At 41.5% G+C, this 15,393-nt stretch overlaps 1 protein-coding gene across 2 annotated transcripts in view; it reads right to left on the bottom strand.

The window, feature by feature from the left end:
• Nucleotides 1-15,393, bottom strand: part of LOC132382542 (NT-3 growth factor receptor-like) — a 951,566-nt gene that overhangs the window by 217,474 nt on the left and 718,699 nt on the right. For both annotated transcript variants that reach the window (XM_059952849.1, XM_059952848.1), the window contains exon 12: nucleotides 7,625-7,816. In XM_059952849.1, the coding sequence (XP_059808832.1) occupies nucleotides 7,625-7,816 (192 nt within the window). The remainder of the gene's footprint in view (nucleotides 1-7,624; nucleotides 7,817-15,393) is intronic.

Genomic DNA, 15,393 nt, shown 5'->3' on the forward strand with positions numbered 1-15,393 from the left:
TTCAGCAGAACCACATTATATTGTGAAAGTACACAATTAATAACGGGTCATGCAACAGCAGTGAGGAATCTTAGGCCCAAGTCCATTGCTTCTTGAAAGAGGAATACTAGTTTCCTGTAAAAAGTTTGGTTGTATATATGTATCTATATCAAAAGCAATCTATACATTTGCTGACTACACACCTATTATTGGCAGAATTTCAAATGGTGACGAGCAAGTGTTCAGGACTGAGATATTGGGTGGTGCTGCAGCAACAACTTTGCACTCAACATCAGAAAGAACATCAAACCGATTGTGGAATTCAGAAAGGGTAAGATGAGAGAAGACATACCAGTCCTCATTGAAGGATCAGAAGTGGCAAGAGTGAGCAATTTCAAGTTCCTGGATGTCAATATCTCTGAGGATCTATCCTGGGCCCAGTATATTGATGCAGCTTTAAAGAAGGCACGTCAGCGGCTATATTTCATTCGGCGTTTGAAGAGATTTGTTATGTCACCAAAGCCACTCTCAAATTTCTACAGCTGTACTGTGGAGAACATCTGGTTTGTGGGGGGGGGGGGGGGACTACTGCACAGGATCAAAAGCTGCAGAGAGTTGGAAACTTAGCTTCATCATGGGCATTAGTCTCCATAGAAACCAGGACATCGTCAAGGAGCAATGCTTTAGAAATGCATCATTAATCGTTAAGGGTCCCCATCACCCGGGACATGCCTTGTTCGCATTGCTACTCTCAGGAATGAGGAACAGAAGCCAAAGATTCAGGAACAGCTCCTTCCCCTTTGCCATCCAATATCTGAATGAACATTGAAACCATGAACGCTACTTTTTAATTTATTTTTTCACTACCTATTAAACTATTTAATATATATATGCTTACTGTAAGTGACGTATTTTTACAATGCAATCAATTGCACTGTAGTGCTGCTGCAAAGACGACAAATTTCACGACATATGCTTGTGATATTAAACTTGATTCTGAATCTGATTCTGTACGGTCAGATGCCAACAAACCTGAACTTGAACAAGTTAATAGGTGGTAAAGGTGCCATATGGAATGCTTGCCTTTATCAATCAAGGTGCTGTGTTCAAGAGGCAAAAAGTTATGTTGCAGTTTTTGAGCTTTTTGATTGAGCTGCATCTGGAGAATGGCACTCATTTTTGTTTCTCCCATTATAGAAAGGATGTGGAAGGTTTGGAGAGGTCTACCAGGATGCTGTCTAGATCAGAGGGCATGCTTTATAAGGAGTGGTTGGACCAGAGCAATAGACACTGATGGGATACCTGATAAATGTTTATAAAATTACGTGAGGATTAGAAAAATTGGAGAGCTGGAATCTTTTCCCAGGGTTGAAATGCCTAATACTAGAAAGCACACATTTAAGGCGAGAGGCGGAAAGTTCAAAGGGGATGCATAGGGCAAATTTTTTTACATAGTGAGTGGAAGGTGTCTGGAATACCCTGTTTGGATAGGGGTGCAGGCAGATATGATAGAGACCTTTAAGAAGCTCTTATAGAGACACATGGATATGTAGGAAATTGAGGGATATGGACGACATGAAGGGAGAAATTATTATATGTCAGTAGAATAATTAGTTCACCACAACGCCGTGGGATAATGGGCCTGTTACTGTGCTGTACTGCACAGTTTGATGTACTGAGGGAAAGTGGTGGCCCTGTTTGACATTGATATGAGATGCCAATTTTCTGTGGAGACCAGGCCAGCAATACTCAGGTCAGACATTACTCAATGAAAGGCAAATTACATCATTATCCAGTTTACCCTGAAGCCCAGCACCACTCAATGACTGGGAAGTCTGGTTCTTGCTGAAGGTTCGAGTTAGGCTTGTGACTCATCTAATCATAGTCCACCTTGTCTTCATGGCTTATCCAATAGAGGAGGGGAGCATCTAATATCAAGCACAGGGCTTTAGAGAACAACTGTTTCCAGGCCAGTCATTGCTTCCCACATAGAATTCAGGCCTAGATCTTGGGGCCCACCCAGTGTTGGATTTGGGTGCTTGGGACCCATATAACATGGAGCACAGGACCTGGAAGCACATGTTGCATTGGACACAGTCCTGGCGGGCTCAACTTATGTCAGATCTGGGATCTAGCTAACATTAAAATAGAAACTCTATCTCACGTGCAAGGTGACAATTCCAGACCAAACCTGAGTCACTGTGGGATGCTCAACAGCTGTGGCAGGACTTGTAAGCTATCACTTCTTATAAAGTGAAACCAGACGACAAAGGTGACAACAAGGCTTTGCTCCCATTTGAGCTCAATGCCTTCTATGCTCACTTTGACTGTCAAAACATGGAGGAGCATTCACAGTCTCCCACAGCCCCCAGTGACACTAGGATTTGAGTCTCAGAGGCTGATGTGAGTGTCCTCCAGGAGGGTGAACTCACAGAAAGCATCTGGCCGAGTACCAAAGTCCTGTGCCGATCAACAGGCTGGAGTGTTCGCCAATATGTTCAACCTCCCATTTTGGCAATCTGAGGTATTGACCTGCTTCAAGCAGGCTTCAGTTACACTGGTGATTAAGAAGAACATGGTCACCTGCCTTAGTGACTGCTGTCTAGTAGCACTTACATCCGCTGTGATGTAGTGCTTTAAAATGATGGTGATGAAACATATCACTGCCTGACCTGTTCCAATTTGTCTACTGGCACTACAGGTCAACAGCAGACGCCACTTCACTGGCTCTTCACTCAACCCTGGAAACTCTGGACATCAAAGATACATACATCATTGAATGCATTCAATACTATCATCCTATCAAAGCAGTCAATAAGCTTCAAGAACTTGCCCTCAATATCACCTTGTGCAACTGGATCCTTGAATTTCTCACTGCAGACCCCAGTCAGTTTGGATTGGCAACAAAGTCTCCTCCGCAGTCTCTATCAGCATGGGTGCACCACAAAGCTATGTGCTTAGCTTTCTGCACTACTCTCTTTATTCTTGTGACTGTGTGGCTAAACAGAGCTCCAATGCCATATTTAAGTTTGCTGATCACTGGCCGAATAAAAGATGCTGACGAATCAGCATAAAGCAGGGGTCTTGAGTGGTGCCACAACAACAACCTCTCACTCAACGACAGCAAGACAAGGAGCAGATTATTGACTTCAGGAGGAGGAGATCGGAGGTCCAAGAGCCAGTCCTCAATGGGGGAATCAGAGTGGAGAGGGTCAGAAACTTTAAATTCCTCAGTGTTGTCATTTCAGAGGATCTGCCCTGGGTCCAGTATACAGGTGCCATTACAAAGAAAATAATGAAGTGCCTCTACTTTCTTAGAAGTTTGTGAAGATTCTACAGATCACCTGAAACAATGACACTCTTCTATAAATGTGTGACCAAGAATATATTGACAGGTTGCATCTCAGCCTGGTATGGAAAATATCACAAAAGGTAACGGATAAGGCCCAGTCTATCACGTGTAATGCCCTCCCCATCGCTGAGCACATCTACATACAGTGCAGTTGCAGGAAAGCACAATCCATCATCAAGGACCCCCACCATCCAGGCCAGGCTCTCTTCTTGCTGCTACCATCAGGAAGAAGGTACAGAAGCCTCAGGGCCCTCACCACCAGGTTCACGAACAATTAGTACCCCACAACCATCAGATTCTTGAACCAAAGGTGACGATTACACTCACCCCATCACTGAACTGTTCTCACAACCTATGGACTGACTTTCAGTGACTCTTCACCTCATGTTTTTGATATTTATTGTTTGTTTGTTTCTTTCTTTCTTTCTTTCTTTCTTTTCTTTTTGTATTGCACAGCTTGTTGTCTTTTGCACACTGGTTGGGAGCAGTCTTTCATTGATTCTATGGTGCTGTATTTACTGTGAATGCCTGCAGGAAAATGTATCTCACGATTGCATATGGTGACATATACAGTATGTATTTTGATAATAAATTTACTATGAAATTTGAACTTGACCCAAAAGTCTGGTGACACGTCACCATGATCCTTGAGATGCCCAGGTCCTGGTGCCTGATAACCATCCAGTACTGAGCCTGAGAAGCTATGAGTTGCCTATACTTGAGCACATCTTTTGCTTTTACTTATTGCATTTTAAAGTATTATTTTAAAGAATTGTTGGACTATAAAGTACCTTGATTTATTGCATTTTCCCTGGTCTCCTTGAGATATTTTAATTTTGCTGGCCAAGGGTACATATGTGTGAAATGAAAGCACTTGCAGAAGTGATGGACAATGGTTTGAGAGAATGGACAGAAAGGTCTAGTTTCCTCCCACTAGGTTTGTTGGAAAAGATTGAAGTGGAAAAAAAATTCACTTAAAAAAACTCAGTGTGTTAAGGTCATAAGAAATAGAAGCATGAATATTCACCTACCCTCTTGTCCTTTAGTACAATTGGGACTGAACCATTACCTCATTGTATATTTCTGCACTAATCCTATATCCCTTGATTTCCTTAATATGAAAAAAAAATTCTCCTGATCTCTGCCTTGATTATATTCAACAACTGTCTTGGGTCATGAATTCTGATGATTCACTGCTCTCTGCGTGATGCACATTCTTCTCATCTAGCTCCACAATGGCCATTATTTTGAGGCACTGTTCGCTGTTTTAAGAACATCACAACCGGGGGAAACATCAACTTGACACCTACCCTGTCAAATACTTGAAAATTCTAATTGCGGCAATAAGATTACCTCTTATTCTTTTAAACACAAGAGTATATACGCTATCTGCTTAATCTCTCCTCATATAACAAATCTGCCACTCCGTGAATCAGTCTGATCAAGCTTCACTCACTCCCTGTACTGCACATATCACCATCATCATCATGTGCCCTGTCGTATGATGTGGGCAATCATGGTCTCAACCATGATTGTTCTTGCTAAATTTTTCTACAGAACTGTTTTGCCATTACCTTCTTCTGGATTACACATATACCCTCCCTTACAATGGAGAGACCTTATAACAGGGAGTCCTAGAGCACTACAGCACAGAAACAGGCCCTTCAGTCTATCTAATTCAGGCTGACCTGTTTTTCTGCTCAGTTGCATTGACCTGCACCGGGACCATAGCCCTCTGTACCCCACTCATCCATGTATCTAGCCAAACTAATCTTAAATATTGCAATCAAACCTGCATCCATCATTTCTGCCAGCAGCCCATTCCACACTCACGTCACCCTCAGGGTGATGAAGATCCCCCTCAGATTCCCCTTAAATCTTTTGCCTTTCACTCTCAGCCTTTGACCTCTAGTTCTAGTCTCACCCATTTACTGGAGTAAAGGCTCACATGTATTTACCCTATCCATATCTCATATAATTTTGTATACCTCTATAAGATCTCCCCTCATCTTCCTACGCTCCAGGGAATAAAATCCTAACCTAGTCAACATATTCTTAAAACTCAGGTCCTTAGGTCTGGGCAAGATCTTTGTATACACTTGTATACAATACTCCAGGTGCAGTGATCTCCACAGTTGTACTTCAGTTCCCTTGCTGTAAATGCCAACCTGCTATTTGCCTTCAGAATTGCTTGCTGGACGTAAATGTATGCTTTCAGTAACTTCAGTAACAAGGGCACTCTGGAGCCATTGAACTCTTCTTTCTCTAGGTTAAGGGTGAAAGGTCAAATACTTTAGGGGGAACCTGAGGGGGGGAACATCTTCTTTCAGCGGGTGGTTTGAGTGTGGAATGAGCAAACAACAGAAGTGGTGGATGCAGGTTTGATTGTAACATTTAAGAGGAATTTGGATAAGTACATGGATGGGGGTTGGGGGTTAGGTTTCAGGTGCAGTCGACGGGACAAGGCACATTAACAGTTTGGAGCACACTAGATGGGCCAAAGGGCCTGTTTCCGTGCTGTAGTTCTCTCGGACTCTATGACACTAATTGAAAAATAATCTGCCCTTTTATTTTTCCTACTAACTCAGTTGACCTTACATTTCCCAGCATTACAGTTTAGGTGTTTTGGCCTCCCACATTCAAGTAACATAGCTATATCCCAATGAAGTGTCTTTGCATTCACCACACATCCTACACCAGCCCCAACTTTGCATTATCAGTAGAAATGCCGAAAGTTCTCAGCAGCAAGTCATCTATCACCTGAGGAAAGAGGGGCTCCTTAGCCTACTGAGTTTTTCCCAGTGTTTTTGTTTTTTATTATAGATTTTTTGAGATTTTAGCTATCTAAATGCTGCTCTCAGTCCCCATCAGTTTAGTACAGTACTTCACTAATGTAAGTGCTAGCTTATCTTAAAGTATTCTTAAAGTCCAAATGCATTGCCATCAACTTGTTTGCCCTTATCTATCCTCCTGCATGCAGTTTCTTATTTTTCAAATATGCTTTTCCTTTTGTAAATCTGACCTGATAGAGCTGGTTAAGATGATGAGAGGCACTGATCGTGTGGATAGTCAGAGGCTTTTTCCCAGGGCTGAAATGGTTGCCAAAAGAGGACACTGGAGAGTAGGTACAGAGGAGATGTTAGGGGAAAGTTTTTATGCAGTGAGTGGTGAGTGTGTGGAATGGGCTGCCAGCAACAGTGCTGGAGGTGGCTATGATAGGGTCTTTTAAGGGACTTTTGGATAGGTACATGGAGCTTAGTAAACCAGAGGGCTATGGGTAAGCCTAGTAATTTCTAAGGTAGGGACATGTTCGGCACAACTTTGTGGGCCGAAGGACCTGTATTGTGCTGTAAGTTTTCTATGTTTCCATGTTTCTAAATCCATGATGACTTTGTCTAGCCTTCTTATGACTTTCTAAGTCCACTGTTTTCACTAGCTCAGTAATATATTCCAATGTTTTCACTATGACTGATGTTAGTCTACTTGGTCTGTGGATTTTGATTTTCCCTCTGCCTCCTTTCCTAAACATTAGACATACTGTACATTTGATAGCTTTCAAAGCAGATGACTGTTTATAGCATTTATGGAACATTGGAAGATAGCAACTAGCACCACATCCACTATCTCCACAACCACGTCCTTCAAGATTTGACGGCCATTAGTGCTGGTGTTTTATCTTCGTTTATTTCAACACTGTGGTATCTTTTTTACTTATTTTAATTGTCCTGAGCACTTCCTTCCCTTGCAGTCTGAAGTTCTCTGCTATTCCTCTTTCAGGAAGACAGAGACAGCACACTTGTTCAATGTTTCAGCCTTACATTTATTCCCCTTAGACTTCAGGAATGGGTTCCCAAAATATCTTGTGTTATATGTTGTTTCTCTTGAACTAAAACAATGTCATAAAGTGTCCATGGTCCCAGGTGACAGCTTAGCCTGCAGAACTTGTGCTGTTCTGAAGATCATGGCTGAGCTGATCTCCCTTTACTATCAGAATACAATCTGGGCAATACTGCCTTCGAAGCATGTGTTACGATTTATTTCACATTTAGTGCACATGACCCTTGTGTCGTAGCACATTTCAGCAACCATTTAGACTTGATTGGATTTCGCACACCGTCGGAATTGTCCTCTCTGAGGGCACTGATGTCTAAATTGCACCCATATATAAGGAAGGACAATGTAGCCCACTGGCTGTCTAGCGTGCAAGCTCGTTCCCAGCAGTTATTATTCACAGTGTAATGTGGAGGATCATAGCGCAAAAGACACACAGCGCTCAGAAATATTTGCACTTACATGTCTCCGGATGCTTGCCGAGGGTATGGGTTTGCCGGAAATACTGGGGGTTTTCAATCACTGGGATCCTGGTCATCCCAATAACCACTGCATCTGGTCCGATGTCCATGGACGAGGGGGTGATAATGCCATGATTGATGTGATGGAGAGGGCTGCCAGAGTCTTCCTCACCACTCATCACCGCCACGGGACCTGTAACAGAGCAACACATGCTGCTTACGTCCATCATCACAAATGGCAATTGACCTGCTCCATGCTCTAGACCGGGTTTCCAAACCGTTTTTATGCCATGGACCAATACTATTAAACAAAGGGTTCACGGACCCCATGTTGGGAACTCCTCCTCTAGACCTTACATGATCGACATTACTTTCTCCATCCTTACCAAACCCAGCAACATTCACCCAGATCCCATCAACACACCCAAGCAGTAACCACAATTGTTCAAGTATATGACCAAGTTGTAATGTCATGTAGTTGATAGGTAATCACAGAAATACACAGTTATCAAAATATAAACTTCCACGCAATCTTATTTCTCATTTTATCTTTAAATTAGTTTGAATAACACATGATATGCTGGTGCATTATATTCATGGTTTAAGCAAATTGATGGGTTGTAGTTTGTACTTGAATACAAATGCATACTGTACTGTGCAGCAGCCTTGAGCACCTATATATAGCTAGGGTGCATAAGACTTTTGCATAGTACTTTAGTAATTTTATGGATTACATTGTACTGCTGCCACAAAAAAAAATCATGACATATGTGAATGATGATAAACCTGATTCTGATATGGGTCTCTATGTTGACCGAGTGGGAAGGGGGCAGGGAGAGGGGAATCATGGTTGGGAAATGGGGAAGGGAGTGGGTAGCACCAGAGAGACATTCTGCAATGATCAATAAGCCAAATATTTGGAATCAAATGACCTTGCCTGATGTCTCAGGGCTGGGTGCAGCCGCACCTGTGCCACCCCCTGCCCTTGGCTCACCTTCTCCGTCACCTGTCCTCTGGTGTGTGGACCTCCTTCATTATTCCCAACATCCTTTGCTCCTGCCAGAGTTACAAACTCGCTCTCTGCTCCACGTTGTCAAAAACAGAACTGTGCAAAAGTCCTGGGCATTCTAGCAATATAATCTGCCTAAGGCACTTGCAGTGGTCTGTAGTCTGGGGAGAAATGCCCTCTTAACAAGTTTGTTATCTACATGTTCTATTACCATCTAAACCCTGTGTCAGATTTGTCTCCATTGCAATAAAGGCAACTGACAGTATAGGAAATCAATAGGTGTCCTTTACTCATGTTGTTCTATGTTAGGTGGAGGTTGAGTGATTGAAAGGAAATTTTAGTGGCATTGACAAGGTTAATTTCATAGTTGTAGAAAAGGTTAGAATCAAGTGAAAAAGATTTTCTAATTGTGAGTGGAAATGATCAAGAGTGGAATTTAAGATCATGAACTGATTTAGGTATAGGGATGGAAATTTTAAAACGGAGACACTGGTCATCTGAAGGATAATGCAGGCCAGAAGGTTGAGTGTTAAAACGTGACAGAAAGTGAAGGGGTTAGCAGTTCAGAATGCAGATGGCAAGTAGGACTTGTCTTCCTAGAAAACAGCCCATATGGTGATTCTCCGCAAAGTGAAGCTGTGTCGTCGGTGCACTCATCAGAGATTCGGATTGATATTTATATGTTTTCACATAAATTCTGCAAAAGCAAATTTTATTCCGTATCTCCAATTTGTGGGCAGTGATTTGTGAATTCTATCAGGGCAGATATCTATGACCAGAACAGCTATAACACAGGAATTCTCTGTGATGCATAAAGACACAAAGGAAATGACTTATAAATGAAAGGTGCCTGCTTTGGGGTGATAAATAACTAGCCCGTCTAATGCCAGCAACACACACATCTGCAAAGTATTTAGGATCAGTTCAGGGTAGAGATGCTGTAGGTGAGCATTGTGTGATATAGTGTCATGGAGATGAATGGAGGGCAGAGGAAGGCTGATAGGTAAGCAAAGGAATCAGTGTTGTAGTGTGAATGAAGTCATCAGAGAGAAGTACTGGTAGATATGAAGTAGCCTCTTTATTTGACAAAACAAGGTACTGCAGCCATCATATTGAAAGCCTTTTCAGTGGAAAGGTCTGCTTGGCCCAGCCCTACACAACATCTTGTATGCTAACGATCGAAGAAAAATTCAGATCAATTCAAACAAATCCATATTTACAATGCTTCCTTTGAATTACACACCCCTTTCACGCAACCCTCCTTCGCACCCATACTACAGACACACAAATAACAGATTTAAATCGGGGTTATCTATTCATTGTTCAGAGTTGCGTTTTAGATTTAATCTTCAATGCATATCAGATCTGAAGTTTGAACGCTGAAGTCAATATTTGCTTTATGTCCAAACACTCAAAACACCTTAACATCAGGACTAATCTGAAAGTGGAATAATTGCACTTGCTACTGGTTGTATTTCATATACACCGGGACACCAGTACACATGGTTGGCTTCTTTGTGTGTAAGCAGGTGAAACAAAAAGAGTTTCACTTGTTTGTTACTGATGTTAAGTCCTTTATTTTCTATTACATTTTACTTTTCACTGCAATTGAATTATGCAGTGCAAAAATATATGACACCGTCCGATCCATTTCTAGGCAAAAATATTCTTTGCAAATTAACTTAACATCACTTAACATTTAAAGATAGTCTCCATCAGTTAAAAATTGCTCAGTTTTATTTTCAGAAGCATGGTTATCAGAATAAATAAAATTATTACTGTCAAATACTACATCAAAAAGGTGCAATACAATTTATTCACTGGTCAATAATACAGTTGTTCTACTCTGTAAAGATATTTCTTTTTAACAGTAAGGAAATATATGCTCAGTGGCTGCTTTATTTGATACCTCCTGTACTTAATAAAAAGGTCACTGAGTATATTTTCATGGCCTTCTGCTGCTGTGGCCATCTACATTAAGGTTCTATGTGCCGTGCATTCTGAGATATTCTTCTGCTCACCACTGTTGTAACACATGTTTATTTGAGTTAGCTACGCCTTCCTGTCAGCTTGACCATTCTCCTCCAATCCCTCTTATTAATGAAGCATTTTCACTCACGGACCTGCCACTTACTGGATGTCTTTTTTTTTGTTTTTCACACCTTACTCGGCGAACTCTTGAGACCGCTGTGTGTGAAAATCCCAGGAAATCAGCAGATCAGTTTCTGCGATATTCCAACACGGTCAAAGTCACTTTGATCACCATTGAATTGAATTGAAATGACATTATTACTTACATCCTTCACGTACATGAGGAGTAAACTTTACGATACGTCTCCATCTAAATGTGTAATATGCAATTTATAGTAATTTATAAATATTATGTACAACAGGATGGTCAATATAATATAGAAATACAGTTGTGTCAGCATGAATTAAGCAGTCTGATGGCCTGGTGGAAGAAGCTGTTCTGGAGCCTGTTGGTCCTGGCCTGTTTTCCTGGATGGTAGCAGCTAGAACAGTTTGTGGTTGGGGTGACTCGGGTCCCCAATGATCCTTCAGACCCTTTTTAAACACTTATCTTCACAAATGTCCTAAATAGTGGGAAGTTCACATCTAGAGATGCACTGGGCTGTCCGCACCACTCTCTGCAGAGTTTTGCGATTGAAGGACGTACAGTTCCCATTCCATGCGGTGATGCAGCCAGTCAGGATGCTCTTAATTGAGCCCCTATAGAAAGTTCGTAGAATTTGGCATCCCACACCAAACTTCTTCAGCCATCTGAGGTGAAAGAGGCGCTGTTGTGCCTTTCTCACCACACGGCCGGTATGTACAGACCACGTGAGATCTCGGTGATGTTCATGCCGAGAATCTTCCCAATTCTGATGTTTGATCTGAAGAACAACTGACTATCTTGCATGCTTTAATGCATTGAGTTTCTGCCACATGATTGGATGATTAGATATTTGCATTAACCAGTAGGGGTGCCTAATAAAATGGCCACTTTATAAATCCACTTCTCTTCAGTGATACAATACTGGTTCCCTCTGAGTTTATATCCATCTATATTCCCTTTGATTAATATTCCAGTTGGTTTAACCCAACAACTGATGCAACTAGTAACAAATTGTCTGGGGAAAAAATCCCTTGATGAGCATTTGATAATACTGCGAAGACAAAATTAAGTGTTAATAACCGGACACAAGGTGGTGGATCTTTCTCTGCTGGCTATTTGTCTTCTGAATGGAGGCAGAATGCTGAAGATTTAACTGATGTGAGTCAGAGCTTTATATCGTTGTGCTTGGAATTAAATCGGCTTTTCAGCTGTTTATTTACTCAGCAAAATGGGAGTTGACTGTGGTGTTTTTTGCCTTTTGTGTCAGATAACCAATTTAACTTAAAGCTAAGTGCTTTGCACAATTACTCATGATGAAGTGTCACTTTCTGGAAGAACACTGCATAAATTGGGAAACTGCCAGATATACAGACAATTTTTTTCCTTTCCTGCGCTAGGTTTTGGAATGATTTACGTTTGACTATTGTGATATATAAAGTAGTCATCCACCATTTGAAGAAAGTTAGATTTTCTGCTACTTTAACAGTGAGTGACTTCCTATTACCATATCATCTACCATAGCATTCCATCACAACAATCAGGTTTGCAGCACTCCATCAATGCCAATGCTTTGCAAACTCTACTGGAAGACTCCATCACTGGAGATATCCACAATGTGTATTAGTGAACTATATCACTGATAATATCCTCAACAATCTGTGTCAGAGAACTTTATTTGCTGATAGTATTCTGTACGATCTGCTTTTGAGCACTCAATCATTGTCATTGCATTCTGCATTTAAAAAATTCATCATGGTGAATATTCTCCACAATCTGTGTTGGAGAATTCCATTACTAATTATACTCTCAGCAATCTGTAGTGTCTCCAGTGCTGCCAATATTTTATACTATCTGCATTCGAAAATGCAATGATTGAATTCTCTATCACTTTACTATCTTTAGCAATGCTCTCCACAACCTGCAGAAGAAAACTCCTTCACTGTCGTTACTCAACATTAAAAACTGGACAATTCTACTGCTGCCAGTACTTTTCTAATTCTGAAATAGGAAACACCGTCATTGATGATCTTAAACACAAGAGATTCTGCAGATGTAAGAAATCCGGAGTAACACACACAAAAGATCCTCCAGCATTTTGCATGCATCTTTGATAATCTGTATTGGAGGATTTCATTGTTGCCATTACTTTCTGTAATCTGTTTTACAGAAATTCATCACTGCTATTTCTCTTTCCATCTACATGGAAACCAAAATCTGAATCAGTTTTAATATCACCCACCTATGTCACAAAATTTGCTATCTTTGTGGCAACAGAAGAGTGTAATACATAATAACAGAAAAAGCTGTGAATTATAGTAAAGGGATGTGTGTGTGTGATTATTTAGCTGTAAAGTAAAACAGTTATAAAATAAATATAAAATAAAAGTTGATTTAATGAAGTAGTGCAAAAATATAAAACATTCAATGTCCATTCAGAAATCGATGGCAGGGAGGAAAAAACTGTTCCTGAATCACTGAGTGTGTGCCTTCAGGCTTCTGTACCTCCTTCCTGATGGTAGCAATGAGAAGAGGGCACATCCTGTGTGATTGGGGTCCTTAATAATGGCTGCTGCCATTTTGAGGCATTGCTCCTTGAAGATGTCCTGGATATTATGTACGAGCGGTGATTGATAGGTTTGTGGCCTAAGGTAGAAGGAGTCAATTTTAGAAAACCTAGAGCATTTATTTTTCAACATAGTCCCCTCCTTCATGTACACACTTAGTCCAGCAGTCGTGGAGCACATGGATCTTGGACCTCCAGAAAGTGTCCACAGATGGGTGATTGATAAGCTCATGGCCTAAGATAGAAGGAGATGAGTTATACAGCTCTCGTTAATTACACATGCAGGTCAACTCTTTGAGTGATTATGGAGAAAGTTTAAAGTTAATAACTCATCTCCTTCTACCTTAGGCCATGAACTTATCAATCACCCCCCCCCCCCGATGAGTTATTAATTTCAAACTTCCTGCATAATCACTCAAAGAGTTGAAATGCATGTGAGAGCTGTATAACTCATCTCCTTCTACCTTAGGCCACAAACTTATGAATCACACTTGCTGTGGACACTTTCTGGAGGTCCAAGATCCGTGTGCTCCACGATCGCTGGACTAAGTGTGTAAATGTAGGAGGGGACTACGTTGAAACATAAATATGCTAGGTTTTCTAAAATCGACTCCTTCTACCCGGGGCCACAAACTTATCAATCACCCCTCATGCTACAGAGCCCAGTGCCCATGATGCAGCTGACTAAGTTTATAACACTCTGCAGCTGATTTCGATCCTGTGCAGTATACACCACCCTCCACCTCACACAGTGACGCAGCCAGTTAGAATGCTCTCCGCAGTATATCTGTGGAAACTTGTGAGTGTTGTTGGTGGCATAACTAAACTCCTAAAATTCCTAATAAAATATAGCTGCTGTCATGCCTTCTTAGCGGCATTGATAAGTTGGGCCCAGGACAGATCCTCAGAGATATTGACACCCAACAACTTGAAATTGCTCACTCTTTCCACTTCTTATCCCTCTATGAGGACAGGTATGTGTTCCCTTGGCTTACCCTTTCTGGAGCACTACATATCGGCCAGCACTCTCTGCAATTTGTATCAGAACACTCCATTACTGACCATATTCAACATATTGTCCGTTGCTGATAATGCATCATCCCATTACTATGAACTCTAAGGTAAAGATAAAGCTTAGCTTTATTTGTCACATGTACCTCGAAAGTTGCAGTGAAATACGTAGTTGGCATCAACAACCCACACTGATGTGCTGGAGGCAGCCCACAAGTCTCGTCGTGCTTCCAGTGCTAGCATACCATGCCCGGAACTTAATAACCCACGTGTCTTTGCAATGTGGGAGGAAACTGGATCACATGGAGGAAACCCACACATTCACGGGGAGAGTGTACAAGCTCCTTACAGAGCCCAACCTTACAGCTGGTGCTATAAATCATTATGCTACCAGGGAACTCCGTGACTGCCAAACGTCCCTACAGTCCATGTTAGGGAACGCCATCGCTAGGAATACTCTCTACAACTAGAGAACTCTGCTGTTGCCACCAACCTCTGCAATTTGCAATTGATCTCTTCATCGGTGATAACACATTCTAATATCTGTTCTGGAACACAACGCCGCTGCTAATCCTCACTACAACCCATTGCTTGAAATACTCTCAACAATCTGCATTACTGATAATGCTGTCTTCTACCTGCACTGGAGCACTCCACCACTGTTGGTTACCCTATGATCAGTGCTGGAATCTTCCATCATTGTGCACTGCACCGTCACTGGATATACTAAATTGTATTAGAGAACTCTATTGCCGATAGTACTCCACAATTTGTATTGCTGCACTCCTTGCTGATGACACTAATCTATACCTAAGTTGATATTCTGTTCTTAAATCTTACTCTCATCATACTCTCTCTACTCTACTGCTCGTTATGCTGTTGGCATTTAGGGCAGCAATGAAGGTCCACTATCTCTGGCTGTTGAGGGCTTCCATCATTGTGTCAGCAGCTCAGTTTTCACTGCTGTCTGTCATATAAGTCCTGAAGGAGACTCAGGAATACCATCACACTCAGATGTAGAAGGATTCTTCACCGCTGTTTCCATAACAATTCTGTTTTACCAGTCTGAGA

The sequence above is a fragment of the Hypanus sabinus genome, chromosome 28, assembly GCF_030144855.1.
Source record: "Hypanus sabinus isolate sHypSab1 chromosome 28, sHypSab1.hap1, whole genome shotgun sequence".
Classification (NCBI taxonomy): domain Eukaryota; kingdom Metazoa; phylum Chordata; class Chondrichthyes; order Myliobatiformes; family Dasyatidae; genus Hypanus; species Hypanus sabinus.